This window comes from Chroicocephalus ridibundus, chromosome 13 (assembly GCF_963924245.1).
Source record: "Chroicocephalus ridibundus chromosome 13, bChrRid1.1, whole genome shotgun sequence".
Classification (NCBI taxonomy): domain Eukaryota; kingdom Metazoa; phylum Chordata; class Aves; order Charadriiformes; family Laridae; genus Chroicocephalus; species Chroicocephalus ridibundus.
The window spans coordinates 9,365,087-9,390,781 of record NC_086296.1 but is presented as its reverse complement, the minus strand read 5'-3'; the positions used below and the strand labels follow the sequence as shown (position 1 = coordinate 9,390,781).

The following is a 25,695-nucleotide window of genomic DNA, read 5'->3' as shown; positions in this document are numbered from 1 at the left end:
CTGTAGTCGGTATAAATTATCCACCTATATGCTTAAAGCAATTTGAGAATTGAATCTCAGGCTTTCAAGCTGCTGAAGCAGTTCTCAGACTTTTCCCCAGTATTTTATGTGTGCTTCGCAGATGGAGAAACAGAGGCAGAAGGAAGTGACTCACTGAAGACCAGATGAATGACAGAGCTGGGAAGAGAGTCAGGGTCCCCCGGCTCGCAGCGCTGTTACCAGCTCACTGGGCCGTGCAATCGCATTACACTTAGTTTACAGTTGGGTCAGTCAAAGCACAGGGAAGTTAAGGGCCTGGGCTGGATGAGGACTGGATGCCCAAAACTCCGGTTGAACCTAATGGAAGAGTTGAACAAGCAGTATGCAGAAAATCCAACATCGTGCATCGTAGGCAAGTTCTTCCATCGCATCAGAACGCAGCCAGGGCAGAGCCACAGGCCGCTCCGTTCAGCTGGTGGGGCGGCAGCCGTGCCGCTGTGCAGAAGAGCAGTGGCTGCAGGCGGCCAAATGCAGGTAGAGGAAGGCACTGACAGTGGCAATTTTTGACTGGCTTCTCTGAAAAGCTGGATGTGGTTCCTTCTGCCATTGCACTGCTGTTGTTGCTTGTTCCTAAAAACGTATTTTTTTCTAAATCAGCTATGAAGGCTTGTGGAGTCTGCATGTGAATCTATGTAATGAGAAGAAATAAAACCTAGAAGAGAGAGAGGGAGTTGCAGAGGCAGTCCTCAGTGGCATTCATCTGTGAGTGATAATTACGTAGTTGCATCTAAATGTTTTTCCCGCCCCCATTCAATTAACAAGCCAGTGTTTTAATGGACAGAGACGACAGCTGCAAAAATCCATCCCCCAGAGAAAAAGATTCGAGCACCTAAGAGCAGTCTGCAAAGCCGGGCGGTACCGTTCCTCATTAGGAAGGAAGGAGAAATGTCCTCATGGGAGCATCCTACGGCTGTAAGGAGCTGCCTCCAGGGGATTTGGCGGGGCAGGGCGGGGGGGGCGTGTCTGGAAAGGGAAGGAGTCTGAGCCCAAACTAGCAGCTCAGTTTTGCAAAGCAGTGATGCTCTCGCCTTCATCCAGTTAAGCCACCTGCGTTTAGTTTTAAATACATAAAAAGGAAAATGAAGAACGTGGAATGTGTTTCTTCCCCCCACCTCCTTCCCTTTTTATCATGGTTAACACTTAAGAAATACCTAATATTCTCTCAAAGGCTTATTTCATTTCAAAGCTCCTGAATTCCCTTTCCTTGGTCACGTCCGTCTTTCATTTCAGTTTCTAGACCAAATTTATTCCTCGGTAGCCTAAAATATGGTTTTCAGTGATAATAGGATGAGACGGTGGGATATATATAGGATATGTCTGGTCCTGTGTGCAGGAGAGCGCTCAGTCTTTCTAGGCAAGTCTGTCTTCAGGCATGGCTCTAGGAGCTATAAGCAGGAAGGTGCATTTTACCAAATAACTTGAATTTATAAATGCCATCCATCTTGTAAAGATCCTGGTGTACAAGTATATGCACCAACAGAAGGTGGATGTGTCCAGCCGGGAGTACCAAGGACCGTGTGTGGTTTTCATAGAGCTCTGAGACCACTTCTGACTAGAGACTGATTCAGCAGAAAGTTTTCACAAATCACAGCATCAAGCAAGAAGTGCTGGAATTTTTTGTGCACGTGAAAGGGGGACTGTGGGGCGTGGGAGAGGTCCAAGCACTGAAGGTGCTGGTGGTGACCCTGCTGCAGTTTCTTTGTAGGGTTTGTGACATCTGGCCTCAGTTTCCTCCAGCCTTTTTGACTGAAGGGGCGCGGGGATCTGGCTGAGAGCCCCACTTCAGTCCAAAGTCGTCTGTGAAAGCCAGATGTTTGCCTTTGTAACCACCATTGAATCTTGTCCCCCCAGCTCGTGATCCAGGGAACGCATGTCACTCCGCAAGGGTGGAACATGGGAGTTAATCAAGCTATTTCAACTTCTTTGTCAGAAACAGTGCTGATCAAATGTGTTCCTATCAACAGCTGCCTTTTTCAATTACGCAGGGAAAACATGAGAGGGAGAGTGTGCACTGCAGTATACGCTTGTCATGATCTGAGAGCTTGCATTGGCTTTCAAACTGAGAAGAGGTGCAAGGGAGAGATGCTGAAGCAGTACCAGTAACGTGAGCGCGACAGCAGAGTCCATTACAGCTAAGTAACAGCAGCGCTTCAGCAAATGAACCTTTTCAAGGGTACCAGATACTTCCTGCCATAGGCTGCAATGTTCTGCAATGCTGGGTTATGCATTAGGCCCAGGAGCAAAGAATTGTTTTATCTAACCCTATCTTGGCTGTTTGTTTGAAGCTTTTTTAACCTCCTGCTGTAGAAACAGTGAACTGATGATGAGAAAAACGACCTGATGTGATAACACCGTTCTAGCAGCCACCTGCTGCTACTGGTGGGATCCACCAATACATGGGTGAAAAATGTGTTCATTTTCCCAGCCAGGGCAGTTTTTCACATGTGTATGAAGCTGCCTCATGATTACGTTTCTCAGATGTCATGGGCAAATACCTTGTGAATAGCTTTCTGTGCAAGTTGAAGAAATGTGCAGGTATCTGGGACAAGAGAGACTTCACAGTGACAGTATAATATTAGTGCATGACAAGGGAGACTTCTTAAAATAGGTTTTAGACCTTTTCCATCATGTTTGTTTCTATAGAGCATTTTCATGGTGTATGTATAAGCTTGGGTGTTAGATAGAGCATTCTCTATTCTACTAGAAAATAGAAAATTGGCATAAATTAGAATTTTCCTGATGTCTTTTTACAATAGCACTGTTAGGAATAACGTCGTATCTGCCAGATGGTCCAAACTTGCCTCCCTTTCAATGCAAGAGGGAGCACAGCTCATCCTTCTAGGTCAGCTCCAAAAGTGTTCAGTTTCTCAAATGATTCTGCAGTTTTTCTGATTCAGCAGCCTGCTCTGTTGGGATCTCACGAAAATGGGGGGGGTCTGTCCACAGGGACCAGGCACATCCTGTAGCTCAGATTGCAGGATGACTCCCCATGATCTCGCAGTAGGTTCTATGCAACCTGCAGCCAAATTGCATGTCAAACACGGAGCTGCAGGCTCTTGTTGGTTTTCCACCTTAGTCAAGTTTACATTTTTAAATTATGCACTATAGTAGCAAAACCTAGCTCCTACCTTGAATTTTAGAGGCAGTTGTTGTGACCAGTACAGAGATGCAGAGCAAGTCTGGATGAATGAAACTAGTACATGTCACTAGCTTGTATTGCATTGAAATAATGCTTGTGTTCGTATGGTAAATGATCTCAGAATTTGTTGTCATGTAGTGCTGCTCGGTGACAGCGTTCAGATTGCTTTGTAAAGGAGAGCAGAGCCATAGTTTTACACATAAAGAAACTGATGCTCAGAGAAGGGAAATGATTTATCTGAAATCACCCAGTTGGTCAGTGGCAGATCTGAGGGCAAAGTCTCTTCCTCTGAAAATTTTTCCTTTTCTAAAGACTGACCTCAGCAAACATAGAAATATTAATCATGGAACAGCTTCACAAAGGCTGAAATTTATCTGCGGGAGCTGACTCCAGGAAGTCCCTTGCCAGACTTCACACCATGATTGACCTATGGCTCTTGACATGCAGTTACTTTGAATATGTGGGTAAAGGGAGTCCTCATTTCTGACAAAGCTGATGGGATTTCTTTGTGTATCTGTCTTTTTAAATAAAGTGTTTTCTGGTTCTTGTGCTACTCTGTATGGTGATGAACTTCAGCTCCAGCACAGAGGTTGTGTCCATAAAACAAAGGAAAACCAGCTGGATGCTTCACTTACATGCATGGAGTGCTTGACTTCACATCTTGTGTCTGTCTCACAGACAGCTGGTCCTAGTGTGTCTGGCAGTGTGCTAGTTACTTGGGTGGCACTGGTCCCACAAGGTCCTCTGTCCATTGGGGGGATGGCGTGCAATGCGATTGCACGCTAATAAATACATTTAAAATGTAAACTTGAAGACTAAGAACTGTTTTGTCTGTGTAAAATTGTTAGAAGGTGGGTTCTGTAGCAGCTAATAAATGACTTAATTTTTTACTTTAATCTCTCTGTGCAGGACACCAGCCATGATTGGATGCTCGTTTGTAGTGGACCGAGAGTATTTTGGTGAGATTGGCTTGCTTGACCCTGGGATGGAGGTCTATGGAGGAGAAAACATTGAATTGGGCATGAGGGTGAGTAACAAAGAAGAGAGTTTGTGCCATGTCCATTTGCAAAGAAAGACGGGGAGCCTGTGGCCCAACAGAATTGCTGTCTGACTGATAGGTCATTATGCTAAAGTAATTGATATTGCAATGCTATCTGGAACTGACAGTCCCAGTAAATGAATGTTTCTGGCCTTACTGGCCTTGAGAGAACTGAACAGTCAGAAATATGGTTTATTGTTTCATTCTGTCAGTGTCTGAACCCAGAGAGACAGATTTTCCCCTTTCCCACTAGCTCTGCTTGTGCAAACAGCTACACTAAGTCTTCATGTGCTCATTGCACTTCGATGATGTTGTATGCTTGTGCCTAGCTGATGCAGTACCAACAGAAAACTAAGGCCAGGCTGCCAGAAGTCACTTATAATGCTCTATGTACAACGCATGATGTGGTTTTTTAAAACTTTAAGGGTCCTCCGTATAGAATCAAAACTACAGGGTACAGGTATTTGATCCTGTCGGATAGGTCAGTGCAAAATGTGGACAGATGGCTTCGGGACAGCATCAGTCCACCCTGCGCTTCTAGACCTATAGGAGGTTTGGTACTTGTGATCCTTCGCCCTTGTTTTCAAGGTGGTGCTTGCCAGCAAGTCCTTCTGAAGTCCAAGGAACATGTCTTTGCTTAGCACTTGAAAATTAGGCCACTTAATGTTGCATGAACACAGTTTCCTCGTTATAAAGCTGACTGTTTAATTATTTTCCCCTTACTCTTTATTCCCTGCTTCACAGTAACACGTCCCTGGTGCATGTAATGTGCTCATTAAGGCATATATTCTGCTCGTGGTGAAACATTGAACATCAAATTAGTCCATTCTTTATCTGACTCTTTTTTTCCAAAATGGCTACAAACTCCTTCACACCAGTGGGCTGAGGAAGAAGGTCATTACAGCAAGAGTTTATTTTCACGTATGGGTGTGTATTTATTATTCCAGCATCGCAAGAGGGAAAGGGTTTGTAATGGGACTGTGCTTATACTTTAAGGTTCAGAATTCACATAGGGGACAGAAAAACTGCTACCACAAATCATCCAATTTTCCTTAAGAGGGTCAGGCTATTACCAGGATTGTGTGAGCTTTCCTTTATCATTGTGCAGGGCTTTGAGCTGTTTGAAACTTTTTCCACATGGCTGCTCCCAGAATAGATTGAACGCTCTGGCAAAACTCTGGCGTAGCTGATGAATAAGCCTCCTAAGAAATCTGAAAGCTGTCACTATTCCTTAAGCGAGAAGAACTTGCTGAGTACGATTAGGGCTCCTGGTAAACAGAGGCAAAGGTTTTAATAGGATTATGAAATGGCACTTGCTTGAAGAGACGAGGATTTGAAGTGAGCGAGGACAGGTTTTCAGGGGTAGGGAACCTGTTAAGGTCTGCAGAAACCTAGGATCTAGAAACCTGCTCTCGTTCTTTGGGTTTGGTTTGGGTTTTTTGGTTTGGGTTTTTTTGCCATACAAAGAATAATGAACCTTACTGTTTGAAAAAGGCTTTATAAAAGTACAGGAGTGAGTGAGTTTATTCTGAAGGAACTGTACGTCCACAGCATGGATCTGTTACTCTGTGTTTTCAGCCTGGATCTAGCACGGTAAGTAATAGAGAGCGTCTGCCTCCTAATTTGCAAGTCCTACGTGTGATCCCCTCCTGCGTGTCTTTCAGAGCTGTCAGAAACTAGCAGCATGAAAATGCACAGGAACCTTCTCCCTTCCCTCTAGGATATTTATAAAATCACTGTGAATTTATGAAGTTTTTTGGTTTGGGTTGTTTTTTATTTTTTAACTCCAGAATCTCAAAGTAAGTCGCAAAAATTCATTCCTTTCCCAAGGCCTGGTGCACTGACCCACGCGGGGATATTTGGCATATCCCCTATGCCTGCACAGAGGGATCACAGAACCACAGAATACCAGGTTGGACGGGACCTCAAGGATCATCTGGTCCAACCTTTCTTGGCAAAAGCACGGCCTAGACAAGATGGCCCAGCACCCTGTCCAGCTGGATCTTAAAAGTGTCCAATGTTGGGGAATCCAGCACTTCCCTGGGGAGATTATTCTGGCTGTTCTCACTGGGAAAGTGAGATAATGGCTGGCTGTTCTCACTGGGAAAAATTTTCCTTGTGTCCGATCAGAATCTCCCCAGGAGTAACTTGTACGCATTACCCCTCATCTTATCTGTGTAACTTCTTGTAAAAAGGGAGAGACCCTTTCAATACTGGAACATAAGGTCTCCCCTAAGCCGTCTTTTCTCAAGGCTGAACAAAGACAATTCTCTCAGCCTTTCCTCACATGGCAGGTTTCCCAGTTCTTTGATCATCTTGGTGGCCCTTCTCTGGACTCTCTCCAGCCTGTCCACATCTTTTTTGCGTAGCAGGGATCAAAACTGAACGCAGTGTTCCAGGTGTGGCCTGACAAGCGCTGAGTGGAGTGGGATAATGACTTCTTTGTCTCTGACGGTGATGCCCTTGTTGATTCAACCCAGCATCCTGTTGGCTTCCTTTGCTGCAGCAGCACGCTGTTCACTCATGTTGAGCTTGTTGTCCACCAGGACTCTCAGGTCGCTTTAAGTTTCCCCAGGTGCAAGACCTTCCTTACACTTGTCCTTGTTGAACTTTATAAGGTTCTTGTTAGCCCACTCTTCCAGCCTCTCCAGGTCTTCCTGCAGGCTGTCTTTCCCTTCCGAAGTGTCCACTTCCCTGCTCAGTTTGGTGTCATCAGCAAACTTTGTCAGGCTACACTTGATTCCATCATCCAGATCACTTAAGAAGATACTAAACAGTGTTGGGCCCATTTGTCGATCCCTGGGGGCCCCCACTTGTGACAGGTTGACAGTTTGAAAAGGAGCTATTGACCACGACCCTCCAGGTGCAGCCTGTCAAAAGCCTGTTGCCCATGTGTGACTTTGCCTGTGTGGAGCAAGGAAAGACAGAAAAGGGAATGAAAGAGTGAATGAATGAATGAATGACTAAAGAGCAAGAAACAGTACAATAATAAATAATAAAATGGTAGGGAAGTGGTGACACACGTTTGGCTGAAAACAGTCCCTATTTAAAATAGCTGTAACAATAATCCTTTAAACTTTTTTGCAAACTATTATCATGTTACTGCTAAAAGAAAAGGGATTAGGCTTCGAGTGTCTGAATTAGATTACATTGTACCTAATGAACCCTCATTTAAATCGTTTTATTAAAGGGAAATAGGGAAAGACAGTGAAACTAATGAGCTGATTTGGGAGGATACTGTTTGATAACCCAGCTAATCCCCCTTAAATCTATTGTTTATTAAAAAATTATCATCTTGGGTATTCTACTATTGGCTTTCCCCTTTTCTGAATTCCATAAATGGAAATATTTAAATAATTAGCCTAAGTGAATTTCTGTACTGAGTAAGCAGTGCATAAAGTGATGGGGCTACCACATCTGTTGAAAGTATTTAGGGATCTGCAGCTCTTTTTTTAACTCGTATTATTTTTTGTGTAAACTTCATATTGGTTGGAGCTGTGACACTCTCCTTAATGGGTTAGCTTTGCAGTGAAGCCAATGTCTTTTTGCCAAGCTAGAGAGATTCTGGTTTGTTTGAGAAAAAGCACCAGCTGTTCTGGGAAATAAAAGGGAGGGGGACATGATTGCAGGCTTGTGACAGTAAGGACACTTACATAATGTCATCTTGTACTATATTTTTCAAAGATGACAGTTTCACCGCAAGATGGATAAATACAGGACTGAATTCTGTTATGGACAAATGGTGCTATTCTCTTCATGTTCACCAACCAGCTACTGAAGCTGATGGGAATTTGTAAGCACCTAAAAACTGATTTTGGCCAGGAATTTACAACGGCAAATCGTGGCCAACTCCTATGTGGACGAGGTGCCTTCGTAAGCACGAGCAACTTGGCTTGTTAGCTGCATTCAGGCGAGCACCACACCACTGCTCTGCCTCCTTCCATCCACCTGGATCCAGCGAGCGGTCGGTAGCCCTGTTTTCATTTCAGCTGCTGTTCAGCTGTCCTCTTCCCAACCTGGAGGCAGAGATAAAGAAAAACAATGGTACTTTCTCCTTCAGCAAAGCTGTGGATGTGTCTGTGCCCGAAGAAGACACCCTAAACTCAGCATAGATCATGTTCATCTTTGCTGCTCCGGGACATCAAATAGTCTCTCTGACCTGTAGTACAAACAGTCGTCCCAATAGTAAGAGAAATTCAAGGAATGCTTAAATGTAGAGGAAGACAGTGATCCCTGTAAGAGAGGGTCACAAATTATGACTCTGTAAGAAACTGCATGGTTTGCAAGGATCAGGTAAGTTCCCTTTGTAGTGGGAGCTACAGACACAATTATTTAGAGAGGAATCATATAAACATTAAAAGCCGAGTTTATGATTTGACCTAATATGAGCAGTTTATGATGCATCTTTTTATAGTGAGTCATTAATCATTGCATTAAGGATCTCTCTCTTCCTCTGGTGCTCCAGTGATAAGGCGAATGAATTGCTGTTCTTTTTATTTTGTACCCATCAACTGTAATAGCGGGTGGGAAGAGATCAAGCATTTATTTTAAAGGAGTCTCTAGTACAAATTAAATTCTGCTTCCACCATTAAGAATCCAAACAAATTAAATAAAAAATATGTTGCCACATTCACAACTGAAAGCAAAACTTTTTCTCTTTTATGGCCAGCATCAACTGGACATACTACTTTATTCTCAATAACTGTGATATACCTCCAAGGGGAGAATCTCCACCAGTTGATGAATTCTTAGAGGTTCTAACTCAGAGATTTGAAAAAAACCCAAAAAACGAGCAAACACTACCCACCGCCCCCAAGCTAATGACTTACCCAGTTTGAGATATATTAAAGAAACCTACTGTTTTAAGAGGTCCTGGCCAGAGAAATCAATGAGAGATGTCCCTAGGTAGCAGTGTGACAAATTAACTCTATGGTGACTTCGAGTGATGGCTTAGTTCTCCAGCAGAGTTTAGCTGGATGCTTAAGATTAGTTGTGACCTCGTGTCCTCGTGCAGATGTGTCACAGGTAATTTTGGCCAGTTTTGGCTGCTGACAATGGCACGGTCCTGGGAACACACAATCCATTAGGATCAAAAAGAATTGTCTGAAAGCAGGATAAAAGCTCAGATCATCTGCGCGCTCTGCTGTTGTGATTGCATTGCTAATGGTGGCCGAGCTCCCAGCTGAAACCAAGCACGGGTTATGTATGTAGGGATGCAGTCCCACCTCGGGGCTTCGCAGAAATACTGTGTGTACTGTAAAAAAATCGTGATGCAGATTCACTGAAATCTCTTCACAAGGAAATAAAGCTCGTTGCCTAACAGATTTTCATACACAAGCAAACCGTTATACTCTCCAAACTTACGCTATATGGCCCGGCTTTACTTTCTTTAAAAACAGATGAACTACATTTTCTCTGAACAGAAATGCTAATGGAAGATTGTTGAGTAGTGAATTCTTGACCTGATTTTATTACCCTCAGCTAAGGAGATTTAGATTCCTTTGAGCAGTCGGTGTTTTAAACGCAGATTCTAGGCTGGTGTGCTGTAATAAAAATGCCACAAGGTTTATGTATGGCAAACGTTAATTCTGAATTCTGGACAATGCTTTTTACCCTGTGTGATTCATGGGGCCAGGGCCCTCGTCTTAGAGCTAAGATATAAATAGGAACCCCATTCAGCAGAGTTTCTCAAAATTTTAGCAGTTTACATGCTGTGGTAAAATACAAGTGAAAGTTGTACAAAAATACAGGTTAATCAAAATGTCTTATTTCAGTAAATCCAAAATTACTTCATTTTTATTTTGACCTTTCCCAAGCTGTAATTTATAGTATAAAATAATTCTGTTTCAAATGAAAAGTTTTTTAAAAGAGCCTTTCAGGTTGAAGACATTTAATCATTTAAATGATTTTAACAAAAATTCATAATTGCTGGCATCTGAAAATGTAGTGCACTCTGTCCTTAGACATGCCTATTCACATTGGATTGTGATAAATCAGCATTTTCAGCATGAAGTTAAATGCTATTTAAATGTTTCTGAACAGTTCTACGCTGAACTCTGCACTGCCTAAGCAAAATCCTAATAAGTGATGTAATCTACTGTTATTGGAAGTTACTCTGTTGCATTTATTGCAAAGATCGCTGTGATAAATTTCCTAGGTCTCACTCTCCAGATAAGCCGTGTAAGTAAAGGTGTCCTCTTTTCCATCTCCAGTTTAATTTAGCATTTTTATGGGCATTTCCTAAGGTAAAAGAATGTTAAGCTTGTAAAGTCAGGCATTAAGAAATCATGAAAGGATTGAATTCATGGTGCCTGGATTACATTAATTCGCAGCTCCTTTCCCCTCGTCAAAATAGGGATTGGAATAGTCTGTTCTATGGTGATGTGCATATATGACGAGCCAGGTCCTCTACCCGTATAAACGTTCAGCGTCTTTTCATTCCACTGGAGTTTCATTGATTCAAACAGGATGAGATTAGGCTTGACATTTGTATAGAGCAATAATGCATTCTGTCTGGAAAAGGAGACAGACTTAGTTGTAAGTGAAGACGCTCGTGCAGGCATTAAATCCCAGGCTGCCGAACCCTGGAGTGTCTGAAGTCGCCATGGATCACCCCCATTGCCAAAGTGCCCAACTGCCAGTCCCAATGGGTGACGCGGGGCGACGACTCTCTTAACAGCTTGGAGAAAGCTGTTAGCAGCCCTGGTTGCTCCAGTCCTGGCTCTGTGGTTGTATCCTCTCAGTAACTGGTGCTCGTGACCCTGGGCAGTGACCCACAGAGATGCAGCGCTGTCAGCAAACGAGAAAACCATGAAAGAGCAGATGAAGAGGACAGGCTGAATCCCAGTGTCGCCAGCGCCTGGTGCCAGGGTTTCGAATGTCTGACATCAGCCACCTTTCAAACCAGAGGATTTTACGTGTAAAGGGTCTTCCACACAAGAAGGAGAGGAATGTGAAAACAGTGTTAAGCAAAGCCAAACAGTTAAAGATGGCCCTTGGCCTCTTCCGACTGAGAGTACTTGCGTTTTTCTCCTACCAGGTCATTTATATAGTCTTAATTGTACTCTAAATGAGATGCACAATCTTGTTTCTGGGGGGAGAATCCAACTCCCTACCTGTCTGCAATTTCTTTGAACCACAGTATCCTTTTTTTTTAATTTTTGTTTACTTTTTTCTTTTTTTTCTTTTTATTAAATTGAAGATAACTGTAACCTCGAATGGAAAACAATGTTTTCAGCAGAACATAGCGCAATGGTGCTTTAGCGTGAAATTGCCAGCGAACTACAGGACTAGAGCTTGTGAGTACCGTTAAAAACACTCTCTAAAGTGGGAGCATTGGAAATAGCTCAGAAAAGAGCATCTGGCCATTTGGCTTCAATATCACATCATGCTCCATCGAGTGTAACATTTTATGTTACAAACTCTTTCGTGTACTAGGACATTATAAAAGCACAAGGCTGGAAATTTCAGAGAGATCAACAGTGAAAGAACTGAGGAAAGAAAATGCTTCCTTAGTCTTTGCTGCTTTCTTCTCAGCCGCCTTCCTGCAGGTTTAATCTAAATCTGACACAGGTTCCTCTGGAGTGGCAAGCGTGAACTGAATGAGAGAGGAAAAATGCAGAGAGGTTGAGCGTGCTAATTGTGTTGAGATTGAAATAGCTTTCACTTCCCTAATGACGAGACTGAACCAAAAGCACAGAGATGAGCTACAGCTGGTCAGAAACTTTCTGATACAACATATTTTCTATTGCAAAATAACAGCTCATCCAGAACTCCAAATGTTCTGTGGAACTCTAAATTTTGATGCTGATTACTGAAAGCCTGGCTCGGGCTGTTGCCTACCCAGAGGTGCCCAGCTGTCAGTCCTTAGCTGGGTGCCCAGTACACCTGGCAGAAGGTTTCTTTGAGGTTTTTGGAACCATTTTGAATCTCTTTCAGAACTCTTAAAAAAATAAATAAATTTTATATATATATATATATATGTGGAAAACATCTTTCCACTTGAAAAAAGAAATGCAAAAGTGTTTCGGGATACCAGCTGTTCCTAGATCAGGGAGATGCCTGTTTTCTAATTGACCTTTTCATTAGTTCCCCAGGTGATTCTTGTACTTCCAGGGATGAGAAGTTTAATCTGACCCTCTAGGAAGCACAGAGGGCTTTTAGGAGGACTCTCTTAGCCTGAGCTTCTGCAGTTGAAGCAAAGCCTTGGTTTGGGCTGGTGTCCTGTGTGAAGGTCCCTGACCCAGCGGAGCAGCTGGGGGGTGTGAGGCCCACAGCCCAAATGGCATCTGGCCAGCTCTGATGTGTGGTTGTCTTGCTGGAAGGGTTTCCCAGGCACCATCCTCCAGGCAAACCATCTCACTTGGGAAAATGTACTTCAGCCGTAGAGGTGAGCCGTCGGGTTTATAGGACTATCCAGTGTTGAGGGCAGTGTCTGGAGGTGGGATTGTAGGTATTGAAATATATAACTTGTCAACTGTCGCTGAGGTGTTACCCTTGTAGGAAATTCAAGTCACCGTTATTTATGATGTTAAACAGAGGAGTATAAATCCTTACCACTGGTGAGTGAAAGCATTTTTGTTATGTGAGTATGAAGAAGACTGAGCTGATCTTTGAGGAGTTGTGTGTTTGGAGGGGGGGTAGTGATGTGGGGTTTAGGTTTGTTTGGTTTTGTTTTAATTCTGCCTGGAAAACTTTGGGAGGTAAGATGACATTTTTTACTGTGTCTTTTGCAGTCTGCTAAAGAAATGTCTACCTGACTTATAATTACCCTTGCAATAGCGTTGCCTGAAGAGAACAAAGCATGTTGAGCTGACCTGTGTGACAGACACCTCTGAGCTGAGGAGCAGGAGCGGGGAAGGAATAATGCATGTACCTGTGCTGTTGAATAGAAGTTCACTCCTTGGGGCCAAAAAATTATATCATCATCTGCATTGTGTTTTAATACACAGAAAAAAGCAATTTAACACTGTAAAGAGATGATGAAATAAACAAACTGCCTTCTTGTTGAAGGCAGCAGCAGATTAGCCACCAATGAGAAACTTTAAATGCAAGTCTTCTATAAATTTGGGTTTAATGGCCTGCGTAGTGCAATGGGAATATTCACAGCAAAGGAGCCCCTGGGCAGGGCGGTGGTGTTGTACAGCAGGTCAAGCACTTGACTGGGGAATAATCACCAGCTGCATGATCTTGAGGAGCTGGTTTCCTACCCTTCCTCTCCAGTTTGCCCATCTGCAAATGGCAATGATAATAATCACTGTATAGTGGGCAAAACAGAACAGGGAACGGTAACATTTTCATCTCTGCAGTGGCAGAAAATGTCCTCTGAAAGGGGTACGGATGAGGTCGTCCTGTTTGTTTTGCGGTTAAGATTTCAGAAAGGCACTGTGGGCCAGGCACCTTGCAGGAACGTGGCAGGGAGAGACAGTTTCTCGCCCAGAGAGCTTGCAGACGAACGAGACCCGGCACAGAGGGGCCGCAATGGGACACAGAGCAGGGAAACAGGTCCCTGTTCAGCTGAGCACAGACAGAAAATACCCAGGTGTGAGTGTCTGTGGGCAGGATGGCAGTCCTGACAGAGTCAAAACAGCGAGCAGATGAGAAGTTCATCTGTTGCCACCTAGTCTTTCTCCTGAAAGTAAACCCTAAAATACTTTCCCGAGGTTGCCTCGGTTTTATGGTCTCTTCCTTTTTGGTACTGGTGGCAGTGAGTATTTGCTTGCAGTCATGTTGTAGAACAACACCATTGTCCAAAACCAAAATAATAAATTGCTCATCCTGCAGAGGTATATCATTTCCTTCCATTCAGTGTCCTTTAACAGCTTTGGGGAAATGCTTCATGACAGTGTTTTGGGACGTGATGTGTGCAGTAATGTACCTTTAGATCATATTGGCTGCCAGGGGTTGGAACGTGATGACACCCATTTGCCACATTTGCTCTGTACTTTTTTTCATTGTTGTTGTGAAGCTGAATTCCTGCTTTGTTCCTGCACAAATAAATTAAGTAATTTCAGTATGGAATGAAGGAAATGAAAAAGGAAAAAAAAAATCCAACAAAATATTTAAAGTCTCCCTTAAAGAGTTCAAAGATTCTCTCTCTCAACTTTTGTTTCCTGCATAGGAAAAATAAGGAAACAGGCTGGCTGAAATGCTTTAATATCATGGTTGTTGTAACTCGCATAGCTCCATATGTAGTTTCAGTGCTTGCACACTGCAGCTACTCTAGATCCATACAGACAAATTACCTTTGCATCCTCATATGTCATTGTTTCTCTTCCGTGAACATCAGATTAGATTGCATGGCAATGTTAAGACATATATATATATAACATGTGCAAATGCATTGGTCAAAACGCCGATTGCTTTCCATTGGTAACTTTCTTCCAACATAATGGAAAGGTGTTAGCTATTTAAAAGAAAGGAAAAACAAACGCAAAATGGCATATCTGTCATTTCTATTTGTATTCTAGGCTTAGAAAAGGCAGATCTTGCTGGAAAATCATATTTAATATGACATACAGAATTTATAGCGGGAGAAAGGCAGCCAAGGAGAACCCAGAGAAGCATCAAACTATGTCTTCAAAGCCTGTGTTAGGTGCAACTGCATTTACATATTCAAGTGTTTTGGCTGTAATAAAATAATCTATTTGCATGTTTCAGTAAAACTGTAGCTGCATATTACTACCTAAATGCCACTTAGATTTCCTCTGTGTCTCTAATGGCATGTCATTTACACAAATATCTTCCTAACAGCAGAAAAAACCCCGTAACGTCTAAGCATGTCACGCCCATAATTCCTAGCACATTCTGGGGTTCAGGTAAATCTGTACGCCCCCAATTAACCAAGTGGAAACTGAGGCAGAAGGCTCTGAAAGTGTCCTCACGGGACATTTGAAAGTCTTTTGATGGCAGAGCCCGGGTTGAAACTATTTTAGATAGATTTTATTGTATTTCCCTACTAATTGTTCTGAATTCAAAGCCTGAAATTATTACTGGAGATGACAGCGCGTGCATGCATTAGAGGAATTGCACTTAAAATTCCTGTATTCCTTTAGGGCATAATTGAGTGAGGGAGAGGACGAGGGTGATGGACTTCAAAAGGAATGAGCAAATTCTAAAGCCTGTTCCTGAGGAGGAGTGTGAGAACACATTCAAAGCAATTCTCTTGAGATCTGGTTTTTCTGTTCCTGTTTCCGGCTGCTCTTGCCGCATTGTGCTGGCAGGTACCTAGTGGGTTGCAAAGTTTCTGAAATATCTTCTGCATTGCCCTTTGCTGTCTCTGTTCCCAGGGTGGCGAGGTGGGGTTATTCTCTGTCTCTTCCTTTGCCTCCCCTTGACTTGCCATGAGTGGCCCACCTGTGGCCAGCCTGGCAGCAGTCTGCTGGGGGCAACTGAAGGTGTCCTGCTTGTGCCGCTGTGGGCAGACATATGTCATATTCCTCCTTTGCCCCTTTCTGTCACGACTTTTACCCCTTAGCAAGAAATTCATTGAGTTCTGAACAGTTGTGCTGTGGGAACAGGCAGGTACAAGCTACACTGGTGCATGTGCTGGATCGACTGGTGGGTCTGTGACCTCTCTGTTGTTAATGGTGCTGTTTTCCCTGGTCCCCTACCCCTCTGTCTGTGGTTCAGCCTTTTGTGCTCACGGTCCGAGTGTTTGTAGCCCTGATGTGCATTTAGCCCAGAGGCACCAATCTGCCAGACCCAGCGAGCCGCAGAGAGCTGCTGACAAGTTCAGCTCCAGTTAGCTGCAGTTCAAGGTCAAATGGGACTTTAAAATATGAATAAATGTCAGGGTTTGCTGGCACATCGATCTCAGTCTTTTTGATTACTGCCAGATCGCATGAATAAATTAGCCTTGACAGGTGCGATAAATTGTATAGACTACTGATCTTAAACAGTAAATGTTAAAGAAGGACGTGGGAGGCGTGGAGGGGAAAATACCCTCTGCAGATGCTTGTATGAAATGAGGTGAGTTTTGATACAGTGCTCCGGGGGCGTTCTTCAGGCAGGAGGAGGCCTTTTGTTCATTTGAGATTCTGTGCCAAGCTGGGGCACGTCTCCTACTGAAGTATTGATTTCCTTTGTCAGAAGGAGTTTGGCTTACCGTGCGTTATGAAGCGAGAGAGCTTCAGCTGCCTTTTCCACCTGCTGCCCTACCCATCCTGGGTGCCTTCAAATGGCTTGGTCTTGGGACTTCTGGTTCCCAAGAGTGGACACAGACAAACAGGTCTCTGAAATAAAACAAAAGTAGAGGGCATTGGAAGTTGCTCTTCATATGCCGTAATGGTATCCTGAACGCTGTCAAGCCATGATTCACTTGCATGTCAGATCTTTGCTACGCAGGGACGTTTTGCTTGGAAGCCAATGCAGATACTCAGAGAAACTTGCATGGCTTATAGTACGCGCTTTCTTCTCTGTGATCTCCTGTGTAACATAACTGAGATTCTTCATTTCCCTCCTACATATAAATATTAGCAATACTAATTGCTGTGAAAATTAATTTTTTTAAAAAAATAAGGGATTGTTATCTTTTGTTGATTGCTAAATGAGCAGGTGAAAGCTCAACAGGAAGGGCTTCTACAAGTATACTGGAAGCAAAAGGAAGACCAGAGAGGTTGTGGGCCCACTGTTGAATGAAACAGGTGCCATGGTGACGGAGAATGCGGAGAAGGCGGAGTTACTGAATGCCTTCTTTGCTTCGGTCTTTACTGCTCGGCCCAGCCCTCAGGAGTCCTGGGCATTGGGGGAATTAACAGGGAAAGAAGACGACTTCCCTTGGGTTGAAGAGCATCAAGTGAGGGATTGATTAGATCAATTAGATATTCACAAGTCCATGGGCCCCGATGGGATGCACCCGAGAGTGCTGAGGGAGCTGGTGGAAGTCATTGCTGGGCCGCTCTCCATCATCTTTGAAAGGTCCTGGAGAACAGGTGAGGTGCCTGAGGACTGGAGGAAAGCCAGTGTTACTCCAGTCTTCAAAAAAGGCAAGAAGGAGGAGCCAGGGCACTACAGGCTGGTCAGCCTCACCTCCATCCCTGGAAAGATGATGGAACAGTTCATTCTGGGCGTCATCTCAAGGCATGTGGAGGGAAAGAAAGCTATCAGAAGTACTCAACATGGATTCACCAAGGGAAAATCATGTCTGACTAATCTGATAGCCTTCTATGATGGCATGACTGGATGGATAGATGAGGGGAGGGTGGTAGATGTGGTCTACCTCGACTTAAGCAAGGCATTCAACACAGTCTCCCACAGCATCCTCATAGGGAAACTTAGGAAAAGTGGGCTTGATGAATGGACAGTAAAGTGGATAGATAACTGGTTGAAAGACAGAGCTCAGAGGGTCGTGATTAGGGGCACAGAGTCTAGTTGGAGACCAGTGACGAGTGGTGTTCCCCAGGGGTCAGTACTGGGTCCAGTCCTCCTCAATGAATTCATCAATGACCTGGATGAGGGGATAGAGTGCACCCTCAGCAAGTTTGCTGATGACACCAAGCTGGGGGTGGTGGCTGACACACCAGAAGACTGTGCTGCCATACAGAAAGATCTAGACAGGCTGGAGAGCTGGGCAAAGAGGAACCTTATGAAATTCAACAAGGGCAAGTGTAGGGTGCTGCACCTGGGGAGGAACAACCCCATGCACCAGTACAGGTTGGGTGCTGACCTGCTGGAGAGCAGCTCGGTGGAAAGAGACCTGGGAGTCCTGGTGGACAACAGGATGACCATGAGCCAGCAATGGGCCCTCGTGGCCAAGAAGGCCAATGGCATCCTGGGGTGCATCAAGAAGAGCGTGGCCAGCAGGTCGAGGGAGGTCATCCTCCCCCTCTACTCTGCCTTGGTGAGGCCGCACCTGGAGTACTGTGTCCAGTTCTGGGCTCCCTGGTTCCAGAAGGACAGGGAACTGCTGGAGAGGGTGCAGCAGAGAGCTACCAAGATGATGAGGGGACTGGAACACCTCTCTGATGAAGAAAGGCTGAGGGATTTGGGTCTCTTCAGTCTGGAAAAAAGACGGCTGAGGGGGGACCTTATCAACACTTATAAATACTTAAAGGGTGGGTGTCAGGAGGATGGGGCCAGGCTCTTTTCAGTGGTGCCCGGGGACAGGACAAGAGGTAATGGGCACAAACTTGAGCATAGGAAGTTCCACCTAACCATGAGGAGGAACTTCTTTACTTTGAGGGTGGCAGAGCGCTGGAACAGGCTGCCCAGAGAGATGGTGGGGTCTCCAACTCTGGAGACATTCAAAACCCACCTGGACGCGTTCCTGTGCAACCTGCTCTAAGATGACCCTGCTCTGGCAGGGGGGTTGGACTAGATGATCTCCAGAGGTCCCTTCCAACCCTATGGTTCTATGATAGGGTGTTTTTTCCTGATACTACTTCATGTGTCTCTACCGAAGAACTTCCAATTTTCTTAAATGTAGACTCAAATATTACAATGCTCTTCAATATCAGACATATCAGAAAGACAGACTTCTTGTCACAAATGTAGACTTGTTCTTTTCTATACTGTTATCCCCTTAGTTAAGCATGCCCTCTTTCTGTGGCATCGTATGCCCGTTCTCTCTCAGCATCTTGATATTTTGGTAACTCATCTGTGTGTTTGTGTATATAACTCTGTGTATACATACTTATATGTATGTAAAGGTTGTGGACTAGTGCTCATTTTGGGCCATTCCTCCTCTCGGGGCTTCTGTGAAATAATTGGATTTATGCCAAAACACAGAACTTCATAATACGGTTAATCACAACTGCACAATTTCAAATACAAAAGCAGGTTTTTTTCCTCCAAACCCAGAAATGTATGGAAGTGCTATATTTTGTAGCAAAAGAATTAAAGGGAGAAACTTGGTTTTGGCTTCAATCAGTTTTGCAAAATGGAAGCAGAACAGAGTATTTAAATTGGTTGGATTTAAAATTTTCATTGTCAACATTCTGCATAAGTCCCATTGTCTTAACTATAAAAGTGCAACCATCACTGTTGCACATAAATTGTCCCGTTAATATACATAATCAATAGCATATGTGTAATTTAAAAGGGACTATTATAAATGTGATTTTTATATACCAAACTGTTTGAGTGCTGCGATGAACTGGTACACTCTCAATATATGTGTAGTGTTAGAATGGAAGGCATTACAAAAGAGGAGTTTTACTTATACAGAAATGCCTTTATGTAGAAATATGGTAATGTAGGCAGAGGTTGGGAGAGAAAGGGCTTTTCCTATTACAAGAGCCTCACCAGATGGACGGTATCCATCACACACCGTGTGTGTGATCACGGCGTTAAGAACAGCGATGAGAAAAAGAAGGTAAAACGGGGTGTGTTGACAGAAAGAAGGGTCAGCCACAGTGCTGAGTGCCAAGAAGCAAATTGCCTAATAAGGATTTAAGGGAATGGTATAGAAGCTCTTGAAAGATTAGCCAATGCAGGCAGGTGGCTCCAAGCCTCAAAATGTGTGCTTTTCTGATTACCGGTATTATAGAAAAAAAAAAAAATGCTTACGAAGTGGCTGGGAAGAGGATGAAGATTATATTTTAAGGGCCAGGGAAGTATTGTGCTAGACTTAGGAATCAGGCAAAGAAGCTGTTAAAGTAAATAGATAAGAGAAAAGCTTCAGTATTTCTAGTATTGGGGCTGCTTGAACACAGGCCAGATGGAATGAGGAGGGATTTGCTCATAAGGGTCAATGCATCTTCAGTCTAAAAGGCTGCAGAGATTATTAAGGATGTTTTTTTGCATGCCTGCAAAAGCGCTTCTCAGTATTTCCGCTCACAATGTCTGTTCTTTTCAGATCTTGTAAACATTAATTCTCAAATGGTAAACCTTTAAAGCTTCAGCGTAAGCCAAAAGATGAACCTTCGGGGACTTTATTTTGTGCCATACAATATCCTATTGTGAGGATGGATTCACATGATAAATTACAGCTGTGTGATTTGCATATATTGCACTGCTCTGCTCCCTCCTCAGTAATCCACCTGTCCAACCAAAATGCCACTTTCTCAGGAAATTTAAATTTCACTTACATTTAATTTTTGCCTTTTAAAGCATTTTGCCACTTGTTGTTCTGTGGTACTGGGAGGAGGCTGGGACTTTTGGCAAACTTGACTACAATACAAAACAAATAATTTGCCCTTTCAGCACTGTGACAAATTCTTTAAAGCATCCACAAAAATAATATATCCTTATCCTCATTGCTGATGCATTTTTTTTAAATTTTTTTTTTTACTCCTTTACAGAAAATATAAAGAGATCAGAATTTATTACTTCAAAAAAGGCACAGCAGTCTGAAAAGGTGTTACCTCCATCGAATGAACAACCAGACCAGGAAAGACAACTGATTTTTTTCTCTCAGCTTGCAGATTATCTGCTGTGTTCACTGAAACGTTGTCCTCCCATACAACAGAGACATTAGCGAGTCATGCATATAGGTACATGGTGATCCTCTATAGATTTTTATTAAAATATCACCTTCAGTAACTAATTCCTCTAAAGACCTGAATCAGGTATTTGAATTACCTCCGTCATCTTAGAAATTTTGTTAGCTATTATTCAGTTCACTGCGTATGCTGCTTTCCCTCGTGTCGCCTCCCTTGATGTCCGTGACACATGAGTTAGGAGGGTGGGAAATGCATGGTCACACTTAACCTATAAAAAAGAGAAAAGAAAATGGCTGATGGAAATTGTCAAAAAAAGCTCTAGATGAGAAACCACAGGGAAAGTGAGTGAGATAAGGCAACAAGCCTTATGGGGGGGTAGTGATTAACACAGGTGGTTGTGGTCTGAGAGCAACTGAAACATGGGCATTTCGCAATGGGCCAGAAGTCAACTTAATAATGTCCAGGGCACTGTAATTAATAGTTTTTGGGGGGAGAGCGTGGAGAATGGGACATGTTGAACCAAGCTTCGACAGGCATCTCTTGAAAGAAGAGGTCAGGTCTTGGTAGAGCCAGTTTTGAAACCACCTATGGTTGTACTAGCGGCTTCAAATGAACTTGACCTGTCCCTGGAGGGGAAGGAGGTATGGATAATAGATCACGGAGCCAAGCCCCGAGTGTTCTGCACTGAGCTCCCAAAATGTTAGGCCAGACCTGGTATAAACAGAATCAGTCCGTTAACTTCCCTACCTTGCCATGCAACCAACACAGGCATTCTTCTACCTCCTTCCCGGCTCCTTCCTAGGACCTTTTTTTAAGTTGAGGGCCATTGCATTTTGCTTCTGGAGTCACGCTGAGGTACTCTCCTCTGGGCGTCAGCGGGACTAGGAAGTGAGTTTTAGAAAGCAGAATTTGCACCCAGGTTTGTGTCGCCCTGTGCCCAGCAGCAGCAGCTCTTTGCATTGTATGCGCTCTCATTTACCCAGGTTACCCACGGTTGTCTTCAGCAGGAAGAACAGCATTAAATAATTGCCAGGGGAAATGTGGTTCATTTTTCTTGTTCCTCATTAATCCGTATTCAGTATCTCTTCAGGAGGATGTAGTGATTTGCAAATGTGGTATAAGTTACTTTCTCTTCCTTTCCATTCCCTCTGCCTGTTTTAATTAAGCATAGCCTGTTGTCCATCTTACTGAAGCGACATTTCCTGTCATGTCAAATGTCAAAGGCAGCTTCTACATGAAAAAATAGGAAATTCTAGCACATATTAAGATGTTTCTTAGACCTTCGCACAAAACTATTTCATTCTGCATACCTTGAGGAGGACTGACTGATCTTCTTTCTTTTTTTTTTATTTTTAAAGCAAAGAAAGCAAGTAGGCAAGTATAATGAAATCTAGCATTTTAAGTTTAAAATTCAGCAACGAGTCAAGACAAATAAAGTAAGAAATTGAGGCGAATGTGACAGCAAGAGAAAGGAGGAGTGATGGTATGGTGACCTGAGTGAATTGCGTTTCAAAACGTAGCTTATAGATCCTGTAATCTTCTCCTTAGCCCTTTGATAAGTCAAGGCAGGGAAGAACCCTCCTTCAGGGGCATTAGCGGAATGTCTGCATCCTCTTAGATATGAGATACTGTGATTTAGCAAAACAGAAAACCCTTAAATAACAAACTGGGATGCACGAGCCTGATAGAAATTACATGATAAATCTTTCAACCTGCTGCGTATTGACCTCCTTAAATTGTGATATACAGCAAAATGGAGTACCCAACCCAGTCTGAAAGATGTTTACACCTTCCCGGTGCGTGGGGTGAGGGTGGGATGGATTTCCGCTCTAAGCGCAGAGGCACAGTAGCCACTGATTTTATTTTACAGTAGATCTGAAGGGCACTTGTTTTCAGAACAGCTCTGGTAAATTCAGTGCTGGTTCGTACTTGTTACCGCATTAATAAAAGTTTGACTTATTAACCCACTCCCTTTCATGCCTTAATTTCTGCACTGTTTCTGCTTCTCACACTGTGAGGGCTTCATGCAATATTTCCGCGTTAACATAGGCTTATTAGGTCTTCATTAAAGACTATTTCTATCCTATTTTTTTTCCACTGGTGCTGGTATCTCCTGCCCAAAGCAGGTAATAAAGGGCATGAAGAGTCTAGATGCGAATGGCTGTCTGTTAACCGCGTCCCTATTTATCTCTAGATGCTTTCATAACAGTCTCTGGGGTAAAGAATAGATCCACTCTCAGTTCTGCCTTAAAGCGTTCCAATGTACAGAGCTAAACCAGGAGTAAGGAAGGTGTAAATGTAACCACACTGGTTGTATGTCAGGCCACAGAGTGAGAACCAAGCGAACAAGGTGCAAAGGGAGGTACATGTTTGACTTTGGTGCTCAGTTTTCAATCCTGGAAGGCAGGTGTGGTGTGCAAGCAGCACTCATTGCGTCCTCTCTAGGGCACTCTTCGGGTTTTGGACATCTTTTGCATTCTGCACATGGTGCTGGCAGCACAGAAAGTGTTTTATGGGGATAGTGGAGATGAACTGCTAATCCAAGTCATCTTGAGCTGTGCAGGGGAGAGGCTGAAAATTCAGGTTATTTTATGCCTTGGTCCCAGCTTTTCTTCCTAATTCCTTTCTTTCTGGCAAGTCTTTAGACCTTCTCTCCCCTTTCTGTTTTCTGCTCTTGCCAATATGTCTTACTCTTTTTCATCACTCTCCCATCCCTCCACCTTTCCTGGCTCAGCTCCACCAGACCTTTAATGTTGCACGCTCTCATCTAGCCGTGCCACTGACTTATGAGCTCAGTGCTGCTGTGGACACCAGACCTCTTAAGTACCTAAGCAACTCCCAGGAAAGCTCATAAATGTCTTTCACAATGGATGTTCCAAGTAAGGGAAGCATTAGAGGTTGGAGGGGTTTTTGCTTAAGAGAAGGCTAGACTGGATGCGAAGGAGCAAACCTTTTACTCAGCGTAGAAAAAGAAAAAAAAAGCACCTTTTTAATAGCAAGAACAATTAACCAGGAGTCCACTCTGTGACATGAAATGATACTATAAAGGAAATGTTTTAGTTTGAACAGAAATTAATCCAGAGGAAAAGTAGAAGAGGCTTATGTTTTGTAGCGAAATTAGCTTTTGTTGATCTTAGAGCTTTCTTTTGACTTATCTCTGACTGTAGACTTCTAGAGATGCTATGCGTTTGAAAGAAAAATTGGAAGGGTGCAACAGTGACCTCAGGAATTGAACCCAGAGGCGGACTCGAATAAAATCAGATTAATGGGTCAAAGGAGGGACAGACTCGGATGCATATGGAGAAGTCTCTGAAATCCTCAAGGTCTTGAGAACTAGTCCTGCTGTTCTGAGGTTTGTCCTACCATATCCCTTACTCCTCTGTTATCTCTTGCCTGATTGACTTTTCTATTTCTTTGGTCTCCTTTTCTCTGTGTGGTCACTTGTTTTCAATGCTGCCTTCTTTCTTTTCATCCATTCATCCCCTGGGTAGTTGGAAAAAGTAGCTAGAAATTATGTCATTCTATTGGGAATCCAACATCGCCTTTCACCAGCCTGATGAAAATAGACCTTGAGGCACCACACTACACAAGGATCAGATTGCCTAATGTGGACACAGTTTTAGTATAAAAACAGTTGTAGGGTGTAGAAGTGGAACAGAAAACAATATTTAACATTCATATATTGCCCTGATATGTATCCATAAATCCTGGATGTTGGCAGAGCTGGGCTAGATGGGTCCCTCTTCATAGCCATTACAGTCACGTTGTTTGGGTATGGCCTTAATGCTAATAACTGCTTGATATTACAGACAGGTTGATTTGGTTGATTAATGTGGATGTTTCACCTTATGTGCATGAATATTCCCAAACTAGTCAGGGGGTTTTTGCCACAGCTTGGCTGTGGTGACATCAAGCTGTGCCTGACGCTCACTGTGCCAACTTATGTCTTTTGATCCAGTCAGTCTTTTCTCTAACTTTGAACTGAAGGTTTTTGTTGTTGGGTTTGGGTTTTTTTTTTGGTTTTGTTTTGTTTTTGCTTAAACAATCACTTAGGAGTTTGTATTGGTTTGCGTTAGTAAAATGTTACAGAAGAGTGTCTTAGGGACCGGTTCCCGTGGGTATTCAGTGTAACGGGGTTTGAATACCTTAAACAGATGTGCGCAGACTGATTGCCTGCATGTAAAGTGCGGGGTTTGTTCCCTGAGTGGTCATGTCTGTGGTTAAACGAGTAAGTCTGTGCTGACATTCAATAGTTCTCACTTCCCTGTGCGAAGTTTCATCCAGTTGATCAAGGAGTAGATGCAGTTCTGTACGGCTTTGGCTCATATCAGACTGTTTAATAATTAGTCACGGTCACATGTTAACAATAAATAGCCAGAAATTTAATTATCAGCATTGCATGAATTTGTGAAAATGCTGCTCAATTTGTGAGTTACTTGTAAATTGGAAAATAGCCAAATCTATTCTAGATGGGTTGGTGTCATCAGTCTGAGACGCTCTGTTTGATACTTGCAGCTGTCTTGTTTCATGTGTATTTAAAAGGGGACTCTTTTGGGTGTCCACCTTAATGGACCTTGGTTTCCAGAGAACGTAAGCATTGCATTTCAGGAGGAATTTAACTCTCTGTCAAGTTGGCTGCCCAAAAATAGCAGCACTCTGTCACCAGTGTTTCTTAGTGATTGACAGTCAGTAAGGCATTCTAGAGTGACAACCTAAATTTTTCTATGTATCCTTTAGATAGGTTCGATTGACATCCATATATTGGCTTTTGATGTCAAACACTCCAGAAAGTCATTTATAAGACTCTGTCTACATCTTGGACTACTGCAAGATGAAGCGTTAGATGCTATTAACTGTGACAACGTGCTCTCTAGATTTCCAGCTCAAATTTTAGACTTGCATATCTACTGTACATTCTGCTAAATGTGGGCATCAGGAATCAAGGAGCCTGATTAATTGCTGTTGGGGTTCATTTTCGAGTAGTGTCTAGTAATGTAGCTGGGCAATTCCCATTAATATTAATAGGAATTTAGCAGATAAATCTCCTTGAATGACTTTAGAAAATTTACCCTTAATGTGCCTCACATTTCAATAGG

The 25,695-nt window shown here is 43.2% G+C and overlaps 1 protein-coding gene across 1 annotated transcript in view; it reads left to right on the top strand.

Moving 5' to 3' along the window:
• Positions 1–25,695, top strand: part of GALNT9 (polypeptide N-acetylgalactosaminyltransferase 9) — a 161,217-nt gene that overhangs the window by 74,715 nt on the left and 60,807 nt on the right. Inside the window, exon 6 of the mRNA XM_063351229.1 lies at positions 4,088–4,205. Within this exon, the coding sequence (XP_063207299.1) occupies positions 4,088–4,205 (118 nt within the window). The remainder of the gene's footprint in view (positions 1–4,087; positions 4,206–25,695) is intronic.